Source organism: Puntigrus tetrazona, chromosome 1 (genome assembly GCF_018831695.1).
Source record: "Puntigrus tetrazona isolate hp1 chromosome 1, ASM1883169v1, whole genome shotgun sequence".
In the NCBI taxonomy this organism is placed as follows: domain Eukaryota; kingdom Metazoa; phylum Chordata; class Actinopteri; order Cypriniformes; family Cyprinidae; genus Puntigrus; species Puntigrus tetrazona.
Window position 1 is genome coordinate 27,964,939 of NC_056699.1, and position 26,735 is coordinate 27,991,673.

The window sequence follows — 26,735 nt, forward strand, 5'->3', positions numbered from 1 at the left end:
ATAGAGCCCAGAATAACCTCAGCCGCCTGGAGACACACGCCTGGAGACACACACCCTGCCGCACCTCGACCTCTCAAATACTCAGTGTACAGGATACCCGTATGTACTTTCTCCAGTTTGTCCTGCTACGAAGTTCAGAAGTTTCGAAGTTTTGGCATCAGTGCAGTATCTTATGCTCACTTAGGCTGAATTTATTTGGTTAAAAATATATATATATTTTTTTATTATAATATACTTAATAACATGGGTTCCTAAAAAACAGATCTGATCACAGGAATATTCTTTAATAAATAAAAATGACAATATGCCTATTTCTTGACCAAATATTTTCTAACCCATTTAACGCATCTGCTGAATTAAAATATTAATTAAGAACATTTTAAGTGTCCAAAAAAGAATAACACAGGTCCCAGAAAATATTAAAGAGCACCGTTTCTAACATTGATAATAAATCATCATGATTTCTTAAGGATTATGTGACACTGACTGGAAAATTCAGCTTTGATCGCGGCAATAAATTACAATTTAAAGCAAATTAAAATAGAAAACTGTTATTTCGCATTATATAATATTACACAAGATTGCTGCTTTTTCTGCAGGCTGCTTTGATCAAATAAATATAGGCTTGGTTCACGCAAGAGCTTGGCGTGGGCGTGGCCGGGGCGTGTCGCGGGCTGTGGGCGGGGTTTAGGTTTGACGAGGGACTCGCTCTCAGTGTCGGGTTCAGACTCGCGCGCGCTGTCATGTAGAGCTGAGGTGGGCTGAGGTTTCATACAGACTGGAAGAGATTGTCGGGGTGTTTGAGGATGTTTTTACTCGTTCTGTTATCAGCTCTGCTCCTGTGTGGATGCGCACAGTATTCCAGCGACCAGTGCAACTGGAGAGGAAGGTGAGCCTTGCATTTCATCACTTCATATCAGTGTAAATCATCTAAGATACAAAGGGCTTAGAATAAGACAAAATTATATATATATACACACACACAATGTTATTATTATTTTTGCATACTTTGCATGATTGCATACAAAATAAAAAAGTTTTTAACGAGATAAATATTTGTCATGTTGATCGTTATGCGGTGTTTGTATTAGAAATACTTTTGTGCATTTAGTCAAGACCATGCAAAAAAGCCTATAGCTATTAATAAAATTGTAAAATTGTAAATGCAATGGGTTTAGATCATGAAATGCTGTGAGAGCTTTGTGATGGGGAAGGTCCGGGCATGCCCTTAATGGACATGTTATTACATTTTACCTGAAGACACTGATTCGCGAACCGACTGTCCTTCTGAACCGCTTCTTTTAAATGTCGCCGCCGGGTCGATACGGATTCGCGAAGCTTTGTTTTTTTTAATTGTCTTTCGGCTGGTTTACAACTTTGGTTCAACATGCGTGAATCATTAAATCGCATCTGGCATCGTCACTGCGAGAAAAAAAAACTACGCGAACGGTTCACGGCTTCCAAAAATGATCCGCTTGAAAGAATCGATTCACTTAAACGAATTCGCTAAAGTGAAAAAAACGCCACTGATTTGTTTTCGGTCGTGTTTTATGCGGCCGCAGTGACGTCCATACCCATCTGTTCTCTCTCTCTCTTTCTCTCTGCGTCTCGTTGACTGTGTTTTCTGTTCTCTGGTTTAGTAGCCGACTCGCACTTCTCCTTTCAACTCCCTCGTTCGACTCTTTGAAGCAGACCGCGCCGAATCTGGCCTCTATTACGCGCCGCGCAGCTTAATTGACTCCAGAAAATGATTTAATAACGTTAATTAAAAGCCAGCCGGATGAAACGGGAGGGAATTTCGGGGTCACGAGTGCGAAACGTTTGCTCCGAGGACATTTGGCTCTGGTTTGAGCAGAAACCGAACCCCGTCAGTTTAATTATAATGCCCCAGCTGGAGTCCAGCCATGGTTTACTCACCCTCACGAAGAGCCAGGGCTTCGGCATTTGGTGGAAATGGAGGAATGCGATCAATCTGCGTTTCGGAATCAGCCAGTTATGTTTTAAAAGCACGAGATCGAAGAAACCCAGCCGGGAAAAGTGAATGGGGTTTTCAGTGCTGCTTCCTTCAGGAGGAGGTGTGTACACCTGAAGAGTGTAGACCTCAAAGCGTCCGCACACCCGTCGGCCGAGATCCAGCCCAAGCAGACACAAACACTGTAATCATCCCCAAATGAGCCAAACCACAGCCACTTGAAAGCGCTATAAATAGCGGTGGATATAAAAATGTCACATCTGGATGACAGCTTGTGCCGTATCTCCCATCTTCTACTAACCCTGCTCGTGTACGATACGCTTCTGAGCTTCAGGTGGAGCTCGAATAAGGAGCAGGTCATCAGTCGGTCAAGCTCATGGGTTTCTGTCCATCTGAAAAACAAAAGGCAATTTGTCCGCTTTGGATTACTATTATGGTAGAGCAAGCTAAAAAATAGACGTATATAGATATTGTAAAAAATAGCACATAGCTAAATCGGTAAAACTAAATAAAAAAAATATTATTAAATGGTAAACACTGCAACACTGGAAAAATGTTTATTCATTTACATTCTTATAAAAATAGATAGCTACTGTTAAAATTCTGCATATAAATAAAATAAATTAATATACATTTTTGTCTTTCAGGTGGTATTTTGAGATTTTTTATATTACAGTGTTAATATTTTAAACAAATAAATGTAATATTCGATGAATATTTGAAAACATATTTTTAAGACTCTAGCATCTAAATAATGAATATTAATTTTCTTTGTCTTTAATGTTGGATTGCAGTATATATTTTAATATACATATTATTTGATATTTTATTACAAGTAAGCTTAAATGTCATGATAGCATAATATTTCCGTTTAGGTTTTCTAATTTTATGTGCTTATTAAAATAAAAAATATTTTATTATTACTTTTTGCATTTTGGATCTATTTGTAAGCAACGGGTGAGGTTCAGATTCCCTGGACTGGGGGAAAAGCGTCATATATCTCGGGGGGGTCTCGTGAGGTCCGGCGGTCCCTGGCTGGCCCCTGAATGCTCGGGGTCAGTCGGTGACCTCTGTCTGTCTGTCCGCAGCGGGCTCACACACGAGGCTCACTCTCGGGACGTGGAGCAGGTGTACCTGCGCTGCGCCGAAGGCTCTCTGGAGTGGCTCTATCCCACAGGAGCCGTGATCGTGAACCTGAGGCCCAACCTGCTGCCGGCGGAGGCTGCCCTGAGCGCCTGCGTCAAGCCGCGGCCGGACTCTCGCGGGGCCAGGCTGTACGTGGAGCGGGCCGGAGCGCTGCGGCTGCTGCTGACCGAGCAGGACCTGGCGGCCGGACGCGTGCGCTGCTTCGCTCTGCGGGAGGGGGCGCTGTTCATGGAGGCGTCCGCCCGCCGGGACATCGGCCGGAGAATCACCGCCTTCCAGTACCAGCTCATCTCCACACACACAGGTACTACACACCTCGTTCAGAAGAATCGTGATCATCACATTGTGGGCAAAATAACAGAATTATTAATAGTCTTATATTCCCGAATGCTGGTTAACCAATGTGACCATTATATTAACATCCCTAGTTAATTTCACATAACCCAAACACACGATGCTGTATGTGTAGTACCTGCTCGCTGTGTTTCCCAGCTCTGGAGCATACAGGGATCCGTGTGAAAGAGGGAGAGTGATGTGTTGGGGCTCGGATAACACGGCTGTCAAATGGCCGTCATTCACATGAAAGAGAGCTTGTAAAACGTCTGACCCCGTCAAACCTAAACCTCGGACAGACCCCCGGATCCCTGTTCGTCCTGACAGAAGAAAATAAACAGTCTAATCGGGGCGCCCTCCGGGGTCAACCGGCCCGCAGAGCTGTCAATCACAGCCGGCGCCGCGTCTGATTGGTCAGCAGCTCGCTCAGGTCCGCTCTCATTGGTCGGTCTGATATGAAAGACGCCGTTGTATTGTCTGTGAAGGTGAGATGAGTTTAATGGCTTCAAGAGGGATTTGTAATGATATAATAGAGAATCACAGGCTACATACAGAACTCAAACCTTGCTTTATACCTGGATGTCCTTCAGAAGGCCTTGCTCGTTTCTCTCCCTTCCCCTCTTCTCTTTTTTCCGCGCTCCGTTTCCAGACGCTTTAGCTTCATAAACATGTCTTGAGGTGTCCTGAGCTCTTCACCTGTTGGTCTCACTCACACTCGGACGGGCTTCTGATGGGTCTACAGGGACAACAGTGTGTGTGTGTGTGTGTGTGTGTGAGGAATGCCCAGTCTGTTCTCTCGTAAGCAATGAAAGTAGACTCTGATTTATACAAGCTCGTGCTCCAAAAAAGCATCGTAAAAGTCACCCATGTGACTGAAACCCCATTTTTGTCAGATTTTCGCTCAATAAATTTCCTCCCGTTCATCACAGACCCATCAAACAGTGATTTGTTGGTTCAGCCGAGCCTTTAGCTGAAGTCTGCGGTGCTCATAAAACAGCCGTTTCCAGAGCGCTCTGATGATGACAGTTTCGGATTCGCAAAACGCACATTTAACGTTGAAGAAGAAAAATATAACACTTATCAATGAAAGTAAATCTCGGTAGATATAACCATTAAAAAACAACCATTAAAAAACGTCTGTATTGAGTATGAGGTAACGTTTTGTAAAAGTTGTTTAACTGTTAAAAACCTAAAAATAGTCTTAACCCTGGAGGAACTATTAGGAAACCTAAAAATAACCATTAGGGAACATTCTGGAATAATATATATTTGCATAGAAGACTTATATTAAAAACATATACGGTATGAATGGTAGCATATCAAGCTAAAGCCCAAGTACTTGTTATGACACACATATCATTGCTCATTTGTTGATTTTGCTTGCCTCCATCTTGCTTAAAATGTGTTTTCTAAATGAGAATTTAGTCTATAATATGTCAAAATCAAGCGAATTTTTACTTGAAAGAAGCAGTGGGATGAGCAAAATAATCTTGTTTTCTCTTCGAAAGAAGATTATTTAGCTTGTTCTGAACAAAAAGTCACTTAACTGACCCTTTTTTTCGTGTGTGTTTGTTTTGAGGAAGCTGTTTCGGTTGCAAGAACGTTTGGCATTTTTAAGATTTATATTAAGAGTGTAACGGAGCGTGCAAACCAAAGGAATTTCGTTATTTTCGTAGATTGCGTACGAAGTCAGTGCAAATGCGCAAAGAGGAGCTTACAGACTGTTCTATCAGAAAACGAAGGAGAGCTTGAGCGACACGAAGTAATCTACATTTGATGTGAATATATGCTCCGCCATTGGTCGTGTGTGCACCATAACATTTAGAGCTGAAACCAAAAAACAGTCGTAAAGACAAACGTATTAAAAGGCTGGACGGCGTCTTTAAACGCTTCAGTCACTGCAGGATCTCAGTCGTCGTTAGACATACAGGTGTTTATTTTACAGATGTTCAACGTGCCGTAATGTGCTTTAATCTCAGTCAGACGCAGATAATGATGATAGTATCTGAACGGGGTCAGAGGGCAAAGGTCAGAGATCACAGCTGGAGCTGAGGAGGAAGTGTGTCTCCGTTTCCCTGATTGTGTGTGTGTGTGTGTGTGTGTGTGTGTGTTTCAGCCGCATGCAGACCCTGCGCTGACGACGAGCTGCTGATGGCCATCTGCACCAGCGACTTCGGTAAGAAGAACCCGCTTCTTAACGATTTCAACTATTTCAACTTTACACCTGACTATGAAGCTCTCTGCACGCTTTGAGTCCCGAAAATCCCGAAATGTTCCGAAGTTAAAAAAGAAATAGCATTTAAGCACAAAACGTATGTGGACTACGATTGCGTTTACCGCATCCCCGGCAGACATGTGGATAGAAAAAGTTGAGGAATACGCATGTGAATCAAAACTGCGTTGTTGAGAAAAACAGCTGGACTGGTTAATCAAATCAAACGCAAACGTTCTTTGCATGCTTGATGTGAATTGCATTTTTAAGAATGATTTGTTCTGTAAATGACGGGGACCTCTCTCTGTCTGTCAGCGGCGCGCGGCAGCATTCATCGTGTGGAGGAGGAGGAGGAGGAGGAGGATGAAGAGCAGGCGTCGGCGGTGCTGTCGCTGAGTCACGTGTACCGGCAGAAGAGCCGCGTGTTCGTGTCCGGCGGGGGCCGCGGGCGGTGGACGGGGCGGGTGAAGGTCCCCCGGCGCTGCGGGCCCCGAGCGGGACAGGGGGACTTCCTCTTCACGGGGGCCGTGAGGTTCGGCGAGGCCTGGCTGGGATGCGCTCCTCTTTATAAAGACTTCATCAGGGTGTACCGCACGGCTCTGGACGAGGGAACCAACCCCTGCCGCGTGGACACGGACTGAGAGACCACACGCTTCATCCCCAAATCACAAGACATGACACGTTTCATCGAGGATACTTCAAAGAAATGCTAATGATTTCATAACCGGGTTCGATTAAGTACATCGCCCCTCCAAAATTCTCATTACGGCATTTTCTAAATTCTCATTATCATTATTTATAATTCAGAGTTTCTGTAGATTTATTACTGGAAAATGTTTTTACTATTAATCAGCGTAAATTATATTTCAATTCAGTACTGTAAATGCTGCCGTTATGTATACAAATGTAATTATTTCAATGTTTAATTTACATAAACATTAGTGAAATAATAATAATTATTATTATTATAAATATTTTTGTTATTTTTATAAATATATTCATGTTGATTTAAATTAAATTAAATTGAATGTAATTTATAATTACAAATATATATAATTTTTTTAAATATGAGTAAAAGACATTTAAATAGTGAAATAGTTGCATGTAATGGCTGCATTTGTGCTGGATTTAAATAATATAAGACATGGGAATTTTAAATTGTCCAGAGAATAATGTCACAATTTATTTATTTATTTTATATTTGTTTTTCCACGTTTCTTCTTCGTTAGTGTTGATTTTGGGGTGAAACGAGGCCCGAGTGAGCTTTGGCAGGTTTTTCAGATGGATGGCTGTTTTGGGTTACAGACAGAAGTTGTGTTTTCTCGTTTCTGATTGCTCACGTCTGAAAGCCGTACGGAGAGCGTTTGGGAACGCTGGGATCCGTCAGATGAGCTCTCGCTGCCCGCGAGACGATGGACGCTGCTTTTCTTTAAAGCTTTGTTTATAGTTATTGAGCGGTCAATTCTTCTGACTGACGTCTGGACTGTGTTCATGTGTTTACGAGTGAGTTTGAGTGCATTGTGTGTGTGTGTGTGTGTGTGTGTGTGTGTGTGTGTGTGTGTGTGTGTCTGTTCCCTGGACTCAGATTTAGTCTGGAATAAAACACTCCCAATGGAAACATCATGGTGTCGTTTTGTGTTTGTGTTGCTGGGTGTTTTCTGCAAAAACTGCCCAACTGTGGGGAAAATTGTACAATTTTCATATCATCAAGTGAACACAAGCAATTTAAAGCGTTCTGGTGTCGTTCCTCAACGTTGTGTTACCTAAAAGCCCTAACAGGATTCAAAGCAAGCAATATGTGTTTAATTCAGTTGTTGTTTTAATTAATTACTGAGTGTTGATAAGTATTTAGTACTTATTTATTCAAAGCTAATTGGTTTCTAGACTATGAAGGTAAATCAGTAGCAAAACGTGACTATTAATCTAACTATTATAACTTCTCACAGTAAGATTAGCAAGCTTTGCTACTGGTTTACCTTCATACTAGAACATGCTAGGAAGTTTATTGCATTAAAAATAACCAAGAGAGAACTTTCCTAAAAGTTATTATTTGGCTCCCGAAAAACAAACACGAGAACGCAAAAAGGTTTTCTATTTCTGAGAAGATGTTTCCGTTCGCCTAACCATGACCAAATGTCCACAGAAGAAACCGTATGAACTGAACAAATCCCTTGTTTCTGTCCTGTGTCAGATACAGTTTACTTTTTGCCACCTTTAGTCTATCCCAAGTTAAAGTTCAGAATAAAATAACACGGCACGCTGCGCCAGGCTCATGTTATGCGTTGTCGTCCTGAGATCGAATTTCCAAGCTTGTGTGATTCTGAAGCAAAGTTTTATTAATCCTTCATGTAAAATGCGAACCGCTCTTTCGCGTTTTCCGTGAATTACCGCCAAGTTGGACGGTTCCTCTCCGTGTGTGACGGGCATTCACGGCTGTTCAGGGACTCTCACAGCTCAACTGGATCTTCATTTCGTTCTGTTGAACTTTCCCTCAAACATGCTTACCCCGCTGAAGAAAAACTACAGAAAGTGTAATGGATTTGATGGGAATTGCATTGGTTTTAATGGAAAGTATAATGATGATTGTGTTGGTGGGATATTAAATCCTCTTGAACGAATGTCCAAAACACTACAAAGAGGAATTTTGTAATGGTTTTACTGGAAAAAGCTAAAGGTTTATATCAGTATTATAGTTTAAACTACAAATATATGAACAGTTCAGATGCACAATCCTCTAAAAGCCATCTTGGTTAAAAATGAGATACTGAGTGAATATGTTTATCAAGTACTTGCACCTCAAATGCATTAAATGCCAGCCTTGAGCCATAGAAACCTATACAGATAAAGACATGTAATTCAGAAAGACATCTTCATTATAATTCTGAGGAAAAATATCTATATTATATATATATAAACCAAAACCAATGGCTACTATATAGCCTGATTAAACCACAGTGGAAACCACAAACTAACCATTGCTTGGCTCCTCTATTTATTCACTAGTTTCAGCCAGTAGATCTGGTGTTTGTGTTTGCTTACAGATCCCGGGCAAACATCCCTCTATTCATCTCACACCGGACCACCAGAACCACGACAATATCCAAGCTCGTTGTAGTTTCGTCTTTCCGTTCCCCCGGCCGTTCAGGGGCTGATCTCCAGGCAGAGCGAACACGAGCCCAGCTCTCATCTGATCTCCAGTCTTAAGACTTTCTCCGGCTCAGCTGTCTCAGGCACGGCTGGAATGAAAGCACAGATAACTCAGACATGACTCTGAGTGTGTGTGACGGGTTATTATTAACAGCGCCGACTCCTCGTAGCGTCTTTCTGTGTCTCTGGTTTGAGGGTCTCCGCTGGAAGCCAGTAAAACCATTACAGCTTGAAGTGTTTGTTTAACGGTGTGCTGCTGTTAGCTTTAACACAAAGTAAACCAGTGACAGCTAGCTGCGATTTAAAGTCAGTTTCATGGTTAATAGCTATCAGAATAGGCCTGATTGTTTTTATGACGGATTATTTTGCGTCCAAGTACCATATTGCACCCCAGTTTTAATATCATTAGACTTAGGCTAGCATAGGCTGGTATAACTTTGTATTTTAAGCAGAATAGCCATATTTTCATTTGTCAAAATGTGCAGTACATGACCAGAATGCATTGCATGCTATAATGTATCCCACAATGCAACGCCCTCAACTTTTCAAATTTGCATTTGTAAAAATTATATCAGCCGTCTTTAAAAAGATTTCTATATTTGTGCAGCACAACGTTTGCATTAGTGGAAACTAACCCTTGTTTTGTCCAAGAGAGGTGTTTGTGAACTACCTGATTGTGCATAAATATTCAGTTATGATTTGTTGCATTATTCTGGTTCATTGAGAACTGGGGTTGGAACATATTTGTGTGACTGAACAGGTGAGTGGAAAAACTGAACAAACGATATCCTACTTTAGACTACAGTGCGCCCTGGTGCACAGTATATGTAACTACATCTCTACTGAAATGAGTTAATATAACGACGAATTGTAAAATATAAAATCAATTAAATATCATTTTTTTGTGCTTTTATCCTCCTCTTACAGGTCTTTTGCAACCACTATGCGTGCATCCCAACTGTTTACATCCACCTTTTTCCTGAACGCGAAGTAAGCGTGTGCGCGAGGCTTCCGGTTCGTTAGACTATAACGTAAATAACGAGGCAAATAACAACGTGCCGTGAACGGTACAACTGTTTGCACTGTTTGTGTTCATAATTAAGATAATACGTTAAAATAACACGAGAACCAATTTTAATTTCAAGCAGCAAAATGAACTGTTTTGTACAGCTAAAAATATCTAGACGCGGATGAGACCGGAAGTTATTGTCGTAGGATCGACAGCGCCGATTTTTACCTCAGGAAGAAGGTGGGTAATTATCCTATAGGATCGGTCTGTAAATCAGCGTCAACTTATAACACTGCATTTCAGTCACATATATCGCATTAAAATGTATCTAATAAAGATAAAGAACAAAATTGATAAACAGTCATAATCCGTCAGGCTGTAAAGCATGCAAAGTAGGTATTTGTTATACGGAACATTCAACACATGAATTAATTCATTTCTAATTTCAGACTTTAATAGAACATCGCCAAAAAACGTACAAATATAAACTTTATTTAAAACATAAACCAGTACTTTAAACATGCATGAAATGATTCAGTGTCAAAGCATCAAACATTGTTTTATGAAACGTGTAAGACGTGTAGGCTAAAACTGAAACGTCTATTTACGGAAAATTACGCAAATCTTCGGAAATGTTACAAAACAGAAAATGTGTCCACAGGCGTATGCATGCGGCTAGCGGTGGATGATAACTTCCCAGATCACAAACCACAGTCTCAAAGCAATGATGTAAATAACCACCACGCTGTACCAATGCGTCTGATCAGTGCTTCCTGTTCAACGACTGACAGGGAGAAACGTCTCGACACACATAGAAACATCTGATTCAAAGCTGCAGCAGCTACTATATATTTACACTCAGCTGGAGCCCAGCGTCATTTTCAATCCCCGCGAAGGGTCCTGGATCACTTGGCTCTGCTGTAAACCACTGAGGTACCCTCCATCGTATCGGATCTGTGCAACAACAATCAAATACGAAGAGTCAACGACCTTTTAGATCATATTCTCTCATGTCATCACCTCCAGGTGCGCATTTTATTTCCTAAATGAACACAGATGTCGACAAAACACTATATTAAGAATAAATATACACTTGTATGGTGTGTGCTACTGTAGAACGCTCTTAACTCCTCCCCTATTTACGTGCAATTCATGCACTGTTTAAGCAAGCAAGCAAAATATTGTCTGTGCCACCCTAATATATTTACTGGCCCCATAAAAAAAAACATGGCTAACCTCGCAGCAGAGTCAGTATGGTGCACTCTAATATTCTCGTAGATGGTTTTAATGTTTGTGACATGTTGGACGGTTGAGTACGTTATATTTGTAGCCTGTCCCACAGCGGGATCTGCTCGGGTGTGTTGGGAGTAACTCTGTCATACAGCCCGTCATCTTCAGAGCTGGAAGCTTGTTGAACCTGGAGAAGAGAGATGCGTGTCCCTTTGGCTCAAAACAAAGAAATACTAAGCTGCGATTTCAATTTCAGTTCTGACCTGCTTCTGTCTGACATCTGAAGAAAAGCCTTTTGCCTTCCTGTAGTACAAAGATAAGCATGTGAACACATTCATAACCATTAACGAGCACACCATCATTAAAAGCTAAGAGGTCACCTTGCGAGCACTAGGATGAAGATAAGGAGTAAAACTCCACATCCGCTGCGAACGCTATAGCTGCGTACAGGACTGCTTTACCTCTTTCTGGAAAAGAATGAAAACTGAAGTATGACCTCGCATCAGTACAAATATAGATTTAAAAAAATTGCGCATTATGAATTAAAAGGATGACCGAAAGCAACAGGCTTCAAAATATTTTAGCAGGCGCGGTTGCATTTTGTTTCAAAACTCTTCTGTCATTGTCTTGTATTTCTTAACTTTACTGTCGTCGAGCTCAGCTAGCGTATCCTTATGCTAGTTAATAATGGTAATAAAGCAAACTTTAACCTTAAATTTACATTTATTGGTTGTTAGACAATGTTTATGTACAATTAACTACTAGATTTACATTAACAGTACGCTTTAATCTAGTAGTGTATGTGAACAGATAGTAGGCCACGAGTGTATTTTTGTTTACTCTTTGCACAATTAAATAAATCATAATGCTATTAATAACAATTATCTCATTAGTTAAAGACTTTAATATGCTTTCTGTAATTCATAATAAAACACTAAAAATAGACACTTTAATAACAAGTATGCATTCATTTATAATTTTTAAAAAAATGCTCCACAGAAATATTTAACTGCTCTACCTTTAACAGTGACAGAAACAGCGTCTGATCTCTGAGATCCGTGTTGATTGTGAGCCTCACAGTAGAAGCGTCCACTCTGTAGTGCACTGAAACTCTGTCCAGATCCAACAGATGAGCTTTGATTCTCCTTAAACCAGAAGAAGTTCAGAGCAGGTGGGTTTGAATCACTGCTGCAGATCAGAGTCACTGAATCTTCCTCCACTATTTCACCAGATCCATTCATGAACACTGAGACGTTCCTGGGTGGGTCTAAACCAGACAAAAATCATATCAATAACAATCATATTAATAAAAATAATAATTTAATGTTATTGAACTCACTAACTCACACATGATGTTCAAAGTCACAGCTTCAGAGTATTTCTCTCCATGTTCATTTCTGGACTTGCACTTGTATTCTCCACTGTGATCAGATCTGATCTTTGAGATGTTGTAGATTCTTCCAGATCCTACAGTTGTTCCTCCTTTAATCCAGCTGATTTCTGCAGGTGGGTTTGAGTCACTGCTGCAGATCAGAGTCACTGAATCTCCTCCACTATTTCAGATGGAATGATGGACACTGAGACACTCTTTGGTGGGTCTATGAACAAAACAAAAATAACAATTAAACAAACAACTAAATTAAATTGAGACTATACAGTATTTTAAGAAACTTTAATGTCATCAGCTTAGAAAACTATATTTGTTTTACAATGTTGCATTTTGGTTGCTATTAGGACACATAGTTAACACTGATGATAAAAACAAACAATATAAGAAGCTTAACTTATATGTTGCAATTATCTAATAGCATACAGCTGATATACAACAAATGTAACCACAGTGCACACTACAAATCAGTCTTAATTAAGCAACCAAAACATAATAATTATTGGGGTGGCTATTTTCACTAAGTGCACTAAGTTTATAAAACAGAATGCAGCTTATTGAGTGTAAATGTTAATTTTAATTGTAATTATTATATAGAAAGCGTAGTTGACACCCTTATTGGGACTCTCCTACACCTACCCTAACCCTACCCAACACTTTGTTTTCATTTTTGGGCAGATTCTAGCCCTAGTCAATCATGCCAATTTAGGATTGCTATTTGCACTTATATAATAAGTATGTTCAAACTATGAGCAAATACTTACATGTGACATTAAGCTGAACATCAGGTGATCTGAGATAGTGATTGCGTTCCTGTAGAGCACAGCTATATCTGCCTGCATCCTCTCTTCTGACTGACTGCAGCAGGAGTATATTGTTTCTGTCTCTTCTCTCAGTTAATGGCTGTGAGTTTCTGTACCAGATGAATGTTGCTCTGTCAGTCAGAGCGCAGCTGCTTTTACATGTCAGACGGACTGAATCTCCCTCTGTCACTCTCTCAGGAGACTCCACCTGAAGATCTGAACACAACACACACATTATATCATACACTGATTATTATTCAAGAAGAGAGAAACCTCATCAGAGTCACCTGTCACAGTAAGAGTCACTCCTGAACGACCAGTGTATTTTCCACCAGGTTTATCAGTGATGAATCTGAAATAGTACTTGTGTTCATCTTTCTGTGTCACATGACTCAGTCTCATGGTGCATCTCTTCTTTTATCTCCCAGATACTGAAACCTCTGACTGTATTCAGGGTCCTCAGACAGATCTGGAGGCTCTGTATTCTTTATCATAGGTCCTTTGGTCCAGAACACTTTCTTGATCTGATGTCCAGGAGGGTATTCATAATTGCATCTTATTGTCACTGATGAGTTCATTAGTGCACAAATGCGTGAATAACAGTAGTCCACTTTAAAATCACTATCACTAGAAACCCTGAAACAGAGAATTCATCCAAAGAAAAGATTAGCACCAGTTACTAACATATTTACTCAAGATCTTTGAATCTCTTTTGTTGAGTAGCAGTGTTGCGAAGTTTGTGGTTTAACAGTAAAGATGGTGAACGCAATGTCAGAGGATAAACAGAAACCGCCCCAAAACCTTTTGCTGCCATGCTCCTAAGAAAAGAACAGGTGAAGTTACAGTTAGATTGCAGAGCTAGCTGTAATATAATACCTGTCAACCTGTTAAACCCATCCAAACACATTGAAAAGACAGAGAAAGTGCTGGTGATATACAATAAAAGCACACTACAGTCACTGGAAAAATGCAAAGTCAAACTGCGGAACCCTAGAAACAAGAAATTGTCCAGAGTGGAGTTCATGGTCGTTGATGAAGGGTCTGCAGCGCCAGTACTGGGCAGAAGGGCAGTACAAGCCATGAACCTACTGAAAGTCAGTATGAAATCATCACGGCTGTGGAGAGTAAAGTCACAGAGGAGACAATGAAAAGACGTACTTGGGTTCCTGCGAGATTGGAGGGTGTGTATAAGATGGAATCAGATACATAAATAGATACAGTCCACTGTCTGACAACAGTAACAGTAAAATATATGAAAGAAAACCATTTTATTGACAATTTAGCTGCATCTAAATACAGTATGTGGGCACAGAGAGGCAATAAAATGTAATAACAAATGTACATTTTGCATGAACAAAGTGAATATTGCCAGTAAACGTTCCAATTTGAGTGTTTAGACTGAAACTCATCTCCAGAAATGCAGTTTGAACAAGACTCGAAACCACGTGCGACTGGACAGTCTGAACAAGACCATTGAGAAGCTTCAGAAACTCACCGAAAATCATGACAGAAAAAATGAAGAAAAGAAGAGCCATTCTGACTGCTACCTGCAACACAGGAATCCCAATACGGTTGAGATGAACAAAAATAGACATTCCAGCCATTCTGCCTGAAAACTGTAATTGTAATTATTTGTTATAATAATTAATAATAACGTTAAAACAATTTACTAGCAATTAAAATAGTTCAAAACATCAAAACATGATACAGAACTGGTCATACCGTAGCAGAGGACAGCTCATCAGTTTACACCAAATGAGACATGAAGAAAAATAAGGAAGGTTTATAACCAGAATGATGTCATTCCCACGTCATTTCCCCTTCTTTTAGCTTCTAGTGATTAATTGCAGTGACATAAATAATAGTAAAAAAATACAACAGTGGCTGTGAGGGTGTTTCTAGTGGCACGTATACATGTATGTGCAATATCTATATATAAAATCAATCAAGACGTTTAGCTATAAAACATATTATTAGCCAGTTATTCAATGCATTTACACGAAGTACCAACCAACCCACCAACACCAGTGCTATTTATATACTTGAATGACAGAGATAGGCCTGAAAGTTCTGAAATTACAATTTATTCCAAGCAACAATGGAAAAACCACAAGTCATATGCATCATTTAAACAGAAATACGTCTGCAGGGATTTGTGCGGTTTGAAAGACATCCTTATTGACTCAATCAGGTTAAATATAACAAGATATTGCATATACTGCTCACAGCAGGCAGCTCATGGAAATGATGAAATCATGAAAATTTCCGCCTACTTCTCTTGACAAGTTGTTGCCAGAAGTTGCTCTAGACAAAACATGGCAAATTTCATACAAACCCAATTAACCAAAATAATGTAGATTAAAATTGAACCCATATTTTGTCAGGAGGGTCTCCATATTTCATGCAAACCGCATGAAGAGCTCAGCAACACTTGAATCAGAGGGCCGGTGAAAAAAAAATACTCTTAGGTAAAACTAGAAGGAATACATGACACTTCAGCACGTTCCCACCACACCTGGGCGAAGCCAACATGAAGATCATTCATTTCAACACGATCCGTTGATCATTTGAGTGTGCTGTATATCACTGCTTGATCCTCCACCATCCGATCAGTAGATCTGTCAAAGGAACATATCCAGAGACGTCACTGCATTGCGTTATTACTGAGGCCAACTAAAATAACCTCGAACGATGCACGAACGGCATTCGAGGGAGCTCAAACGTGTTCTGATTCTATGAATGTTTTATTACGCCAAGGTTGAGTTTCTCACCTCCGGGAAGCATCAGTCTGGTATTGTCCAATGTTATCATAGTGGCTTTCGCTCTTTTCCGGTTGGTTGACCTCTTTGTGATGCAGGACGGTGGCATACTGGATTTCTTCTGTATCGTCAGAAAAATTGCTGAGAGTAATTAAGGAATACAGGGCATCGTTTTGATTCACGGCATCAGATTTAGACGGAGAGCCACCGTGAGCTGCTACATTCACATAAAGGTCATCCTAAAATAAGAGAAAAAGAACTTCACTTATGGCAAAAAATTATGAATACCTTTGAGTATGACATTTGCTGAACGCTCTTTGATCATTGGATTTACCTGATTTTGTGCGACGTTATTAGGTCTCAGTTTTTTCCTCCTGTAATAAAGAATAATCTAAAATGTAGGACATAAGCTTGGTATACTAATGTGTTTCTTGACAGACAACATAAAACTTACACGAGCAACGCAATGATGGTAATAAAGATTAAACATCCCAGTCCTCCAGTGACTCCAGCAACCGCATACAGAAACTTCCTTCCTACAAGAAGACAAGTGACAAGACAATGTTTTAATCTTTACACACTAAACAAGACCATGATTCATAGTGTACAGCTGCATTTCAACACAATTGCATTTATTGTTTATTTATCCTAACTAAAGCAAACACTGATCTCCATAATGTCGACAACATTTTAACCAATAAAACTCTTTGAGGACTTGGGATTTGACTCAAGACTTGTTTGTGTCTTGAAAGACTCCTCTGGTGAAATCAGCTGCTGAGTTCATGGCTGGAATAAAAATATGCCAGGATTTTTAATTTCTGACCCTTGCACTTTACTTCTCTGTCTGTAATATATCTGCTTGTTTCACACTCTTTGGTCACCAGGTGGTGAAATCCTTAGTGCTAAATTAACACTGTCCAGTTTTTATATAATCCACACTGATCCAGTGATAAAGCTAATGAGGTAATTAAGTGATTAACTGAGTAATGATAAAGGAAACAATAAAAGGAAATTTAACTCAGAGATTAGACTCTAAATGAGTTTAGTGATTTATGTCAAATAATGATTATGCTAAAATATAATCATCACCATCTGATGACTTTCAACTTTGCAAAGGTCTGGCTTTTATAATTCAATTATAGCAGCCCAAATAAAATGTAAAATTAAAAAGTCAAGACCCTAATTAAAGTAAACACCTTGTTAACATCAGGTTCTTAATAAATATTCAGGTTCTAAATTATATATTATAATTCTTTATTCATACCCCCACCATCACATTTTCTTCTTCTCCTAGCTCATCAGTAGCAGAAATATTTGTCTAGTCACAGAATGACTCAGTGATTGATACACACCATGTACAGTGACAGAAACAGCATCTGATCTCTGAGATCCGTGTTGATTGTGAGCCTCACAGTAGAAGCGTCCACTCTGTAGTGCACTGAAACTCTGTCCAGATCCAACAGATGAGCTTTGATTCTCCTTAAACCAGAAGAAGTTCAGAGCAGGTGGGTTTGAATCACTGCTGCAGATCAGAGTCACTGAATCTCCCTCCACTATTTCACCAGATCCATTCATGAACACTGAGACGTTCCTGGGTAGGTCTAAACCAGACAAATTAAGTTTTACATTCATGTTTTACAACCCTCATGTTCACCCTCTAATCTGTTTGATAACAGTTATTGAACCACAATTAACTCACACATGATGTTTAAAGTCACAGCTTCAGAGTATTTCTCTCCATGTTTATTTCTGGACTTGCACTTGTATTCTCTCTGTGATCAGATCTGATCTTTGAGATGTTGTAGATTCTTCCAGATCCTACAGTTGTTCCTCCTTTAATCCAGCTGATTTCTGCAGGTGGGTTTGAATCACTGCTGCAGATCAGAGTCACTGAATCTCCCTCCACTATTTCACCAGATCCATTCATGAACACTGAGACATTCCTGGGTGGGTCTACAAAAAAAGGTTATGAGTTTCTACAGTTTAGGTGTTGGAATTTGCTTTCTAGCAGCTTAAGAGTTTGTAGTCATCTCTGACATATTTTTAATTTAATGATTAATGATTAATGAAATATCTGGACTGCAGCAGACCAATTAAGCAATGGTTCTCTATTATGAAGCCATGCTGTTGTAATACCTGTAGTATGTGGTTTGCATTGTTCTGCTGAAATACACAAAGCCTTCCTGAAATAGACATCATCTGGAGGAGCATATGTTGCCTAAATCCTTTATATACCTTTCAGAATTCATAGCACCTTCCAAAACATGTAAACTGGTCATACCATATGCACTTATGCACCCCATACCATTAGAGATGCTTTCACAGTTTGGTGAGCCTCTGCCCATCTTTACTTCTGAGAAACTCTGTCTCTTTTAAGCCATTTCTCAAACGGAAGGCTGCATCTTTCAGAGATCACATTTGGCTGCATACGTCATAAAGGAGATCTTACTTGTTGTTCACTACTAGTTATATTTGCCCATTATTCTTAGTTAAATATGAAGTGTTGCAATGTGCTTCTCACTCATAAATAAAATGCTCAGTTAATTAAAAAAAAAAACAGCCTTCATGATGTATGTAGCTTGCAAATGCAGCCTCTGGAGTATGTAGCCTTCCTCTGAGAAACAGCCTTCGACATCCTTTTATGCTACAGGCCTGATGTGAATTATCTTAACTGACCTAGACGTAACTGTGTTTATGTGTTTTTGAACTACACTGTACAAGAAGTGAGAAAAGTCTGCTATTTAGGCTTGTACATTAGCATGGATTCACTCATTTTAACATTAGCTAGTTTTAGCCAAAGATCTTCTCAGGATACCGTGAATCAGTTCTGAAAGCACCACAGACACATAGTTTTTCCTTTATTTCATTTGAAAGCATAAACAACTGATAATCAACTGCCAGTTTTGAGAGGAGAAACGTACTGATAGATCAATTAGTTCTAAAAATATCTTCCTTTTCAGCCCTTTGCCTCATGCCAACTTTTAAAAAATCCTAGCAGGCATCAAATTTGAAACTTATTTAGTGGATAAAAAGTGTACAACTTCTCAGTTTAAACATTTGTCATGTTATAATATATTAAAATATCAGTTCACATTATTGTGTGTGTGTGTGTGTATAACAAGTTATATATATATATACACAATGCAACAAATTAACCAATTACTCACACATGACATTTAAAGTCACAGCTTCAGAGTATTTCTCTCCATGTTCATTTCTGGACTTGCACTTGTATTCTTCACTGTGATCAGATCTGATCTTTGAGATGTTGTAGATTCTTCCAGATCCTATAATCTTTCCTCTTTTAATCCAGCTGATTTCTGCAGGTGGGTTTGAATCACTGCTGCAGATCAGAGTCACTGAATCTCCCTCCACTAATTCAGATGGACTGATGGACACTGAGACGTTCCTGGGTGGGTCTACAAAAAAGGTTATGAGTTTCTACAGTTTAGGTGTTGGAATTTGGTTTCTATCAGCTTAAGAGTTTATAGAGACTCTCTTTGGGCATTATACAGATTTTTGTATTTTGAATTTCTAATTTTGATTCTGTTGTATGAATTATCTGTGTGTTTCAATATATTTACTCAAGAAATATGATTGAATCTGTACTCACACATGACATTGAGATGAACCTCAGGAGAGATGTAAGTGTGTTCCTGTAGAGCACAGCTATATCTGCCTGCATCCTCTCTTCTGACTGACTGCAGCAGGAGTATATTGTTTCTGTCTCTTCTCTCAGTTAATGGCTGTGAGTTTCTGTACCAGATGAATGTTGCTCTGTCAGTCAGAGCGCAGCTGCTTTTACATGTCAGACGGACTGAATCTCCCTCTGTCACTCTCTCAGGAGACTCCACCTGAAGATCTGAACACAACACACACATTATATCATACACTGATTATTATTCAAGAAGAGAGAAACCTCATCAGAGTCACCTAAAACAGTAAGAGTCACTCCTGGTTCACCAGTCCATTTTCCATCAGGTTTATCAGTGATGAATCTGAAATAGTACTTGTGTTCATCTTTCTGTGTCACATGACTCAGTCTCATGGTGCAGCTCTTCTGTTTATCTCCCAGATACTGAAACCTCTGACTGTATTCAGGGTCCTCAGACAGATCTGGAGGCTCTTCATCCTTTACAGGGTTTTTGAACCAGAACGCTTTCTCGATCTTATATCCAGAAGGGTATGTATAAGTGCATCTCATTATCACTGATGAGTGTTTTAGAGCACAGATGTGTGAAGGACTGTATCTGACACCCCAATAATCACCGAAAACATCTGAAAATATATATTTTTAAATTATTATTAAAATTAATAACTGGTACATGTAGAGCTGGAGAATGTTGAAAAGCATAAGCAGTTCTGACTCACCATTAATCATGAGCAAAAAGATCAGATGAAGAGGACGAGCGATTCGGACCGACGCCATCTCAGCGACCCCTGCAACACAATCAATGCACAATTTCACCTGATGTTAACAAGCAGAATCACCAAAGAAAAAAATTACAATTTTAGTTACCTTTACACTGATCAGTGTTTATTTTATTTGGTCTCTCGACCCTTGACTTTATAATATTACATAGTGTTTGGCTGCTGTAACTGAATTATAATGACGAATCTCTTAATTGCCTTATTAACTTTCACACTACTTCAGTGTTACTTTTAACAGTCTGTACTGTGGACACATATAGACACCCAGCAGTGTTCATTTAACACCAGGGATTTTGCTGTGTATCAATTCAATATTACAGATTTTTTAATTAAAGTACCGTTTATGTGCTGGTTTAGCAAAAGCATCTTCTGAAGTCTGTTAAAGATAACTACAGGCGCAAGGCTAGTCACCCCTCATGTACATTACACCACCTCCTCGCTTCTTAAATCAGTCTACACCGTGTTTTTCTTCTTCTTTTAATATTAATTCAGCTCAAGAAATAACAATTAGAGTACCACACGTATTCAGCAAACTACTCATTTTAAAAAGATGTAACACTTCTAGACATTCTAATAACTTTACATACTTTACAGATCAACTTTAAATTGTGGGCCATGGTCTCTAACTAAAATCTCAGGCACACTGTAGAGACTGAATAGACCACGCAGAACTTGAACCATCTTGAATGATATTGTAGAATCCATCACATCAACCATTTTGAGTGTGCGTCAAAGACCACCAGGAACATTCGTCCCTCAAATGGTCCCACGATGGGGCCTTCGGGCCTTGACCAGGGCGTAAAGGTGGGAGACGTGGAGATTTTAGGACATGCAGGTTTGCAGGTCTCATATTTGGTGGAACAGTCCAGCATCAGTGAGAGTTCCTCCTTCCTCGTGAGATATGGTTTTAATACATTTTTGAATCTTTGATAGGCAAGGCAAGGCAAGGCAAGTTTATTTATATAGCACATTTCATACACAATGGTAATTCAAAGTGCGTTACAAAAGAGGAAATAAAATAATTACAAGATTTAAATAACAATAAAAAAATTAAAATAAAATAAAAACACTGATTTAAGATAAATTGAATTTAAAGCAAAAAGAGATTGATTTAAAACAGTTTAAAATAAAAGAAGCAAAGTAGCACAGTTGGGACGCAGCACAGTGCTCATTCTGTAAATACACAACTAAACAGATGAGTTTTGAGTCTGGATTTAAAAGTGACTAATGTTTCAGCACATCTGATCTCTTCAGGAAGCTGCTTCCAGATGCGAGCAGCATAACAACTAAAAGCAGATTCTCCTTGTTTGGTGTGAACCTTTGGTATTTCTGACTGACTTGATCCTAGTGATCTGAGTGGTCTGTTAGGTGTATAAATAGTGATCATATCTGCAATGTATTTAGGTCCTAGTCCATTGAGTGATTTATAAACGAGTAAAAGTGCTTTAAAATCAATTCTAAATGTCAATGGAAGCCAGTGTAAGGACCTGAGGACTGGTGTGATGTGCTCTGATTTTCTGGTTCGAGTCAGGATCCTGGCAGCAGCGTTCTGGATGAGCTGCAGCTGTCTGATGGTCTTTTGGGAAGGCCAGTGAGGAGACCATTACAATAGTCCACCCTGCTGGTGATGAAGGCATGGACTAGTTTCTCCAGGTCTTGCCTGGGCACAAAGCATCTGATTCTTGCAATATTTTTAGGTGATAGTACGCTGATTTAGTCACTGCTTTGACATGACAGCTGAAACTAAGGTCGGTCTCTAGAATCACACCAAGATTCTTGACTTGCCTTTTGGTTGTTTGACCCCTTGAGTCAAGATATGCATTCACCTTGTGAACTTCATCTTTATTTCCAAATGCAATGACCTCAGTTTTCACAAAACAGTCAAATTCTGAACAAATCATTGATAACAATTCTGTGAACTCTTCAACAAAGGCTGGAGAATATTTTGGAGGCCTGTAAATAATGATAAACAGGATGCGTGGAGCACCTTTCAACACAATCCCTAGATATTCAAATGACAAGTACTGACCAAATGACACTTGTCTGCACTGAAAGACATCTTTAAAGAGAGCAGTAACCCCACCCCCTCTCTTGTCAACTCTGCAAACATTCATATAAGTGAAGTTGGGAGGGCTGTTTCATTGAGCACTGTTGCACTGCAGCTTTCTTCAAGCCATGTTTCATTTAGAAACATAAAATCCAGATTGTTTGTAATTATTAAATCATTGATCACAAATGATTTGTTTTTAGTGATCGAACATTTAATAATGCTAGCTTGATGGTAGTACTTTTTGTTTCTATAGAAGTCTGAGTTTGTTGTCTAATGGGCCGTAGATTAGATTTGTCAGCTGTACGCCTTGAAAAGGCCTTAGACTTTCTATCCTGTAATAAGACGGAGATAGTGAGAGACACACTGGGTTCCCGCTTGTTTTCTAAACATCCCTGAAAGTTTTTGCTGTAGTTGCGGGGACCCAAACACATCACTGAGAGCTGTTATCAGTTGTTTTTGCTTTACCAGCTGCAGATGGAGGAGGGATGGCCTGGCGTTGTCGCAGCGGCCGAAGAGCTCTCGCTGGAGGAGGGCGCGAGCTGGGCCCAGCGGCCTTGGAGGTGGTGGTGCCCGCCGCTTTGTAGTTGATAACTGGGGCTCGCAGCAAAGGAGTGGGAGAGTCTGGTTTTAGCCACCAGTTCCTCCATTTTTGTGAGAAGCTGAGAAGTGGCGATGCTTGAGAGAGAGGGATAATGTCTCTGGTAAACAGAGCATTGGTGTTTCCGGTGGCAGAATTATGCTGTCCTGGCTTCCTGGCTGATTACCAGAGAGTCGTCCTTCGGTTCTGAGTCCTGGAGCCGTTGTTGTGCGTCACATTGTGTCAGTGATGGGCTCTGCGGGCAGGGCTCAACCGTGATAGTGTCCACAAACAGTGCTTGTTGTGGCTCTGTGGTGTTTTCAGTGTCCTTGTGGGATGTGTCGACCAGATGATGACTCTGAGGCTGATATGAAGTCCTGTCGTCATCCATACTTTGTCCAGGTGTGTGTGTGCCATTCATGTTGAGTGGACTGGCACACTCTGCTGATGGATGACGGAGTGAAAAATAGATGTTGTCCTTTAACACTCTCGCACCAAGTTTGTTTGGGTGAAGGCCATCCAGTTTAAACAGTTGTCTGTGTCCCCAGAACAGATTGAAGTTGTCGATGAAGTTGACTCCTTTTTGACTGCAGGTAGCCAAGTATTCAGTCCAAGCAACCGTGAAAACATGTTTGTTCCCCTTGCTGGGAGTGGTCCACTGATGAACGACTGGACTTCAACTCTTTGAAGTGTTTCGATAAGTTCACTGAAGTCCCTCTTCAGGAGTTCTGATTGCTCCTTACGAATGTCATTCTTCCCCACATGGATGATGACTCGTTTTGCAGTCTTGTGCTTCATTAGAACGTTTTCAAAGTCCCTTGTTTACATCAGAGACGGTCGCTTGAGGAAAGCAGCATGTAGTTGTCGTTCTGCTCCTGACGTTTCTGATAATGGAGTCTCCGACTATCAGAGTTCTGGGCTCGGCTGCTCTGTGATCTGAACGCCGCTGTCTGCTCGACCTTGAGCGCCTGTTTGTAGCGGTGTTAGCTACTGGCTGATATGACTCCTGCTCAGTCACTTTCGGGGATTCCTCACCCAAATTCGTTAAAGATTCAAATCTGTTCTCGAGCTGTACAGGGGTGGTAAAATACCAGTTTTCCAAGCCTTCTCATGGCCATGTCTGGGGTAGATGATGCCACAGCGGCAATATGAGATACTCGTGACAGTCTGATGTCTCGAGTGCCTTTGGGTCTCGCTCCCTGTCTTTGCCACTGATTTGTGTGCTGGTCAGCTTTAGCTTGATCCGCTACATTTGTATACTGTCAAGATTGATTTGATTCACAGGACTCACCGGCTGTGGGCTGAGGGGTCCGTGATGATCTGCTGTGTGATCTGCTTGTTTTGGGAGTCCAGCAAGTAACTTCGTTTCAAGAGCCACAATCCTTTGTAGCAGTCTGTGGCAGTTTGTGCAGCAAGTAGATTCCAGAAGAGGCATTTTCTTTCTTGTTTGTTGACGATAGGAAGCTGTGTTTTCCCGTCTCTGGAATGTAAGCTGCTAGCAGCGGGAGGCAGATAATCTAGTTCTTCGTAGTAGCTATTATTGCAGTCCCGAAAGTTTTTGCCAAATATGTGTTGTTTGAGCACTGTGCTATATGCTGAAGTTAAAACTTAGTAAAATCAGAAAAAAGTAGATAAAAGTAGATAAAAAGAAGCAAAGCGCGGAGCAGTAAGCAAGGACGTCCGAACAGTCGCATAGCTCAGACCATAGGTTCTGATAGGTTCCTGACACCATCTCCTTCAACAGAGAATCAGAGCATGGTGGTAAGTGGACGGTGATCTGTTAGTAATGTGAAGCGACGTCCGTACACACGGTTTCAACAGGAACAACATAAATAAACTTGTGACTTCCTGTAGACATCCCAATAGAATCAACAACAGCAGCTCAGTTCTACTGTAGGTTTTTATGATAACGAGCAAAATATGTTTGCTGCGTAAATCAGATGAAGTTACTAAAAACGTAAATTGATTCTGACAAGGTAGAAAGGTTTTACACTACCAATGAGAATTATATCAACATGTGGAAAATGGGGATCCTTTTAAATTAACAGTACATTATGTTTAATTAGATGCAAGTAATCCTAATCCTAACCATGTCGTAAGTACATGTAGATAAATAATAATGCTCAAATGTATAATTACATTGTAACAAAGACACCTTAAAAGAGTAACCTTTTTGATGGTGATGATTTTTATATTTATGTAATCATTTAGAAGGTGTTTTTACTAATAGAAGCAAAGCGGAAGCAATATATATTGTGACAAGTCCTAGAACATGCAGCAAGTATATATGCATCAGAAATCATTTTAGCAAATCTTTAGAATTTTAATTTTATCCATGCAACAACTGAGCATTTTCTAATGCAGTGTGAACATATACAGACAATGACATTTCTTAATTTTCTTTCCAAATTCGTATGAATAAACTACAAACATAGACGTTTTCTTACCGTCTTTAAGGTTGAAGCAATACAGCGAAACGGAAATTTACAATCATAAGACGATTTCTCTTGAGGACAACGCTTTATCTTCCCTTTTCAAGTACATTTTACCCTCAGTTTCTGCTTCGAGACCAACACTGATTAAATTAACTGGAAGAGTACTTTTTATAACACAAGAAAATAAGAAAAAAAGAGGAAGTGAAAAGAGATGGGAGAACAAGATGCAACGTTTTTCATATTTTCAAAGCGACGTTCATATGCAGTGGAGCTTTTCATTCCTCAGACAGGACTGTCCACAGATAGTGAGTTCCTTCATAGGGAAGAAATGCTTTTTTAAAAATTCATTGAGTTTTATGGGAGCTTTTAAGATGAAAAATTTCAGTTTTGCACAGTTTCTCTTCCTCTTTTGTGTGCTGATAAGAGGCCAGTGAACCGCTTTAAACCTTTATGCAAATCTTAAACTGACTTCTAATGCTGCGTTTTTTGTGTCTTTGTCGTTGTCTCATATTTAGAACTTTTAATATGCTTTGATTATGCGATGAAAAAAACACTGCTGTAGAACATTTCGTGAATTCATTAGAAATCTCAGAATAAAGTCTCGCGCTTCACATCTATTTTCTTCCTCTTTAAAGCAGTGCAGGCGGGCTTTCTGGGTTAGTGATTTAACAGACCTGAGGAGGACCACAGTCTTACCCGTCGTTTTAAAAAACAATGTCTCCGTTTGCAATTTAACTTGCTGTAACTTTGCAGATATTGTTTAAGCTCAAGCAGCAACCTTATAGAGCAGGAGCGAAAGCTTCATTTTAAAAGTAATATTATATATATATAATACTTCATTTTAAATATATATATATATATATATATTTATGTTAGTAACTCACAAGTGAGGTCATTCAGCACCAGGTGGTATTTTATATAATGTAGAATGACTTATTTTCACTTTAAACTGTACATTGTTACATTCGTCGGTAGCCAGGGACGCATTGTGACGCAAGGACTGATGACTTTTATTGTAGAAAGAGAAGCACATTAGCATTTACATTATCAGCGAATAATATTATGCATAATAATATCAGAATGTAAGCATTCTCAAAAAAAAAAATCACTGCAGTTGCTTGCGTTGTGGAGTTAATATCTTGCGCGAGAGCAGACTTCATTCAGGACGCGTTCAAAGCAATGCAGAACAATTATGACTCATCTGAACACATATTGAACACATATCTGAACAGCCAACTCCTTTA

The 26,735-nt window shown here is 39.7% G+C and overlaps 3 protein-coding genes across 3 annotated transcripts; 1 reads left to right on the plus strand and 2 right to left on the minus strand.

Moving 5' to 3' along the window:
* Positions 1-743: 743 nt before the first annotated feature.
* On the plus strand, positions 744-6,684 carry LOC122352934 (meteorin-like protein). Its single transcript, XM_043250701.1, has 4 exons — positions 744-889; positions 3,061-3,422; positions 5,568-5,627; positions 5,979-6,684. Exons 1-4 carry the CDS (start codon positions 807-809, stop codon positions 6,302-6,304), a joined length of 831 nt encoding a protein of 276 aa, XP_043106636.1. The 5' UTR covers positions 744-806; the 3' UTR covers positions 6,305-6,684.
* Positions 6,685-10,341: 3,657 nt separating this feature from the next.
* Positions 10,342-13,883, minus strand: LOC122352989 (carcinoembryonic antigen-related cell adhesion molecule 5-like; the record flags this gene model as incomplete). Its single annotated transcript, XM_043250806.1, is given in 9 exon segments — positions 10,342-10,773; positions 11,056-11,236; positions 11,313-11,516; positions 12,068-12,316; positions 12,397-12,600; positions 12,603-12,647; positions 13,201-13,455; positions 13,527-13,649; positions 13,652-13,883. Coding segments are annotated over 7 exon segments (1,185 nt in total), but the record flags the coding sequence as incomplete, so codon positions are not given.
* On the minus strand, positions 13,740-21,277 carry LOC122352779 (sialic acid-binding Ig-like lectin 6). Its single transcript, XM_043250423.1, is given in 12 exon segments — positions 13,740-15,857; positions 16,011-16,237; positions 16,333-16,372; positions 16,453-16,534; positions 17,351-17,599; positions 17,698-17,775; positions 17,778-17,951; positions 19,166-19,417; positions 19,612-19,860; positions 19,932-20,276; positions 20,370-20,438; positions 21,057-21,277. Coding segments are annotated over 11 exon segments (1,809 nt in total). The 5' UTR covers positions 20,428-20,438; positions 21,057-21,277; the 3' UTR covers positions 13,740-15,802.
* Between the last annotated feature and the right edge of the window lie 5,458 nt (positions 21,278-26,735).

What these genes read in the sequence shown, in the direction of transcription:
- LOC122352934 (XM_043250701.1), top strand. Translation starts at nt 807, where the DNA reads ATGTTTTTACTCGTTCTGTTATCAGCTCTGCTCCTGTGTGGATGCGCA. An exon ending in CAGTGCAACTGGAGAGGAAG is followed by an intron (nt 890 to 3,060) that starts GTGAGCCTTGCA and finishes GTCTGTCCGCAG; the next exon opens with CGGGCTCACACACGAGGCTC. An exon ending in GCTCATCTCCACACACACAG is followed by an intron (nt 3,423 to 5,567) that starts GTACTACACACC and finishes TGTGTGTTTCAG; the next exon opens with CCGCATGCAGACCCTGCGCT.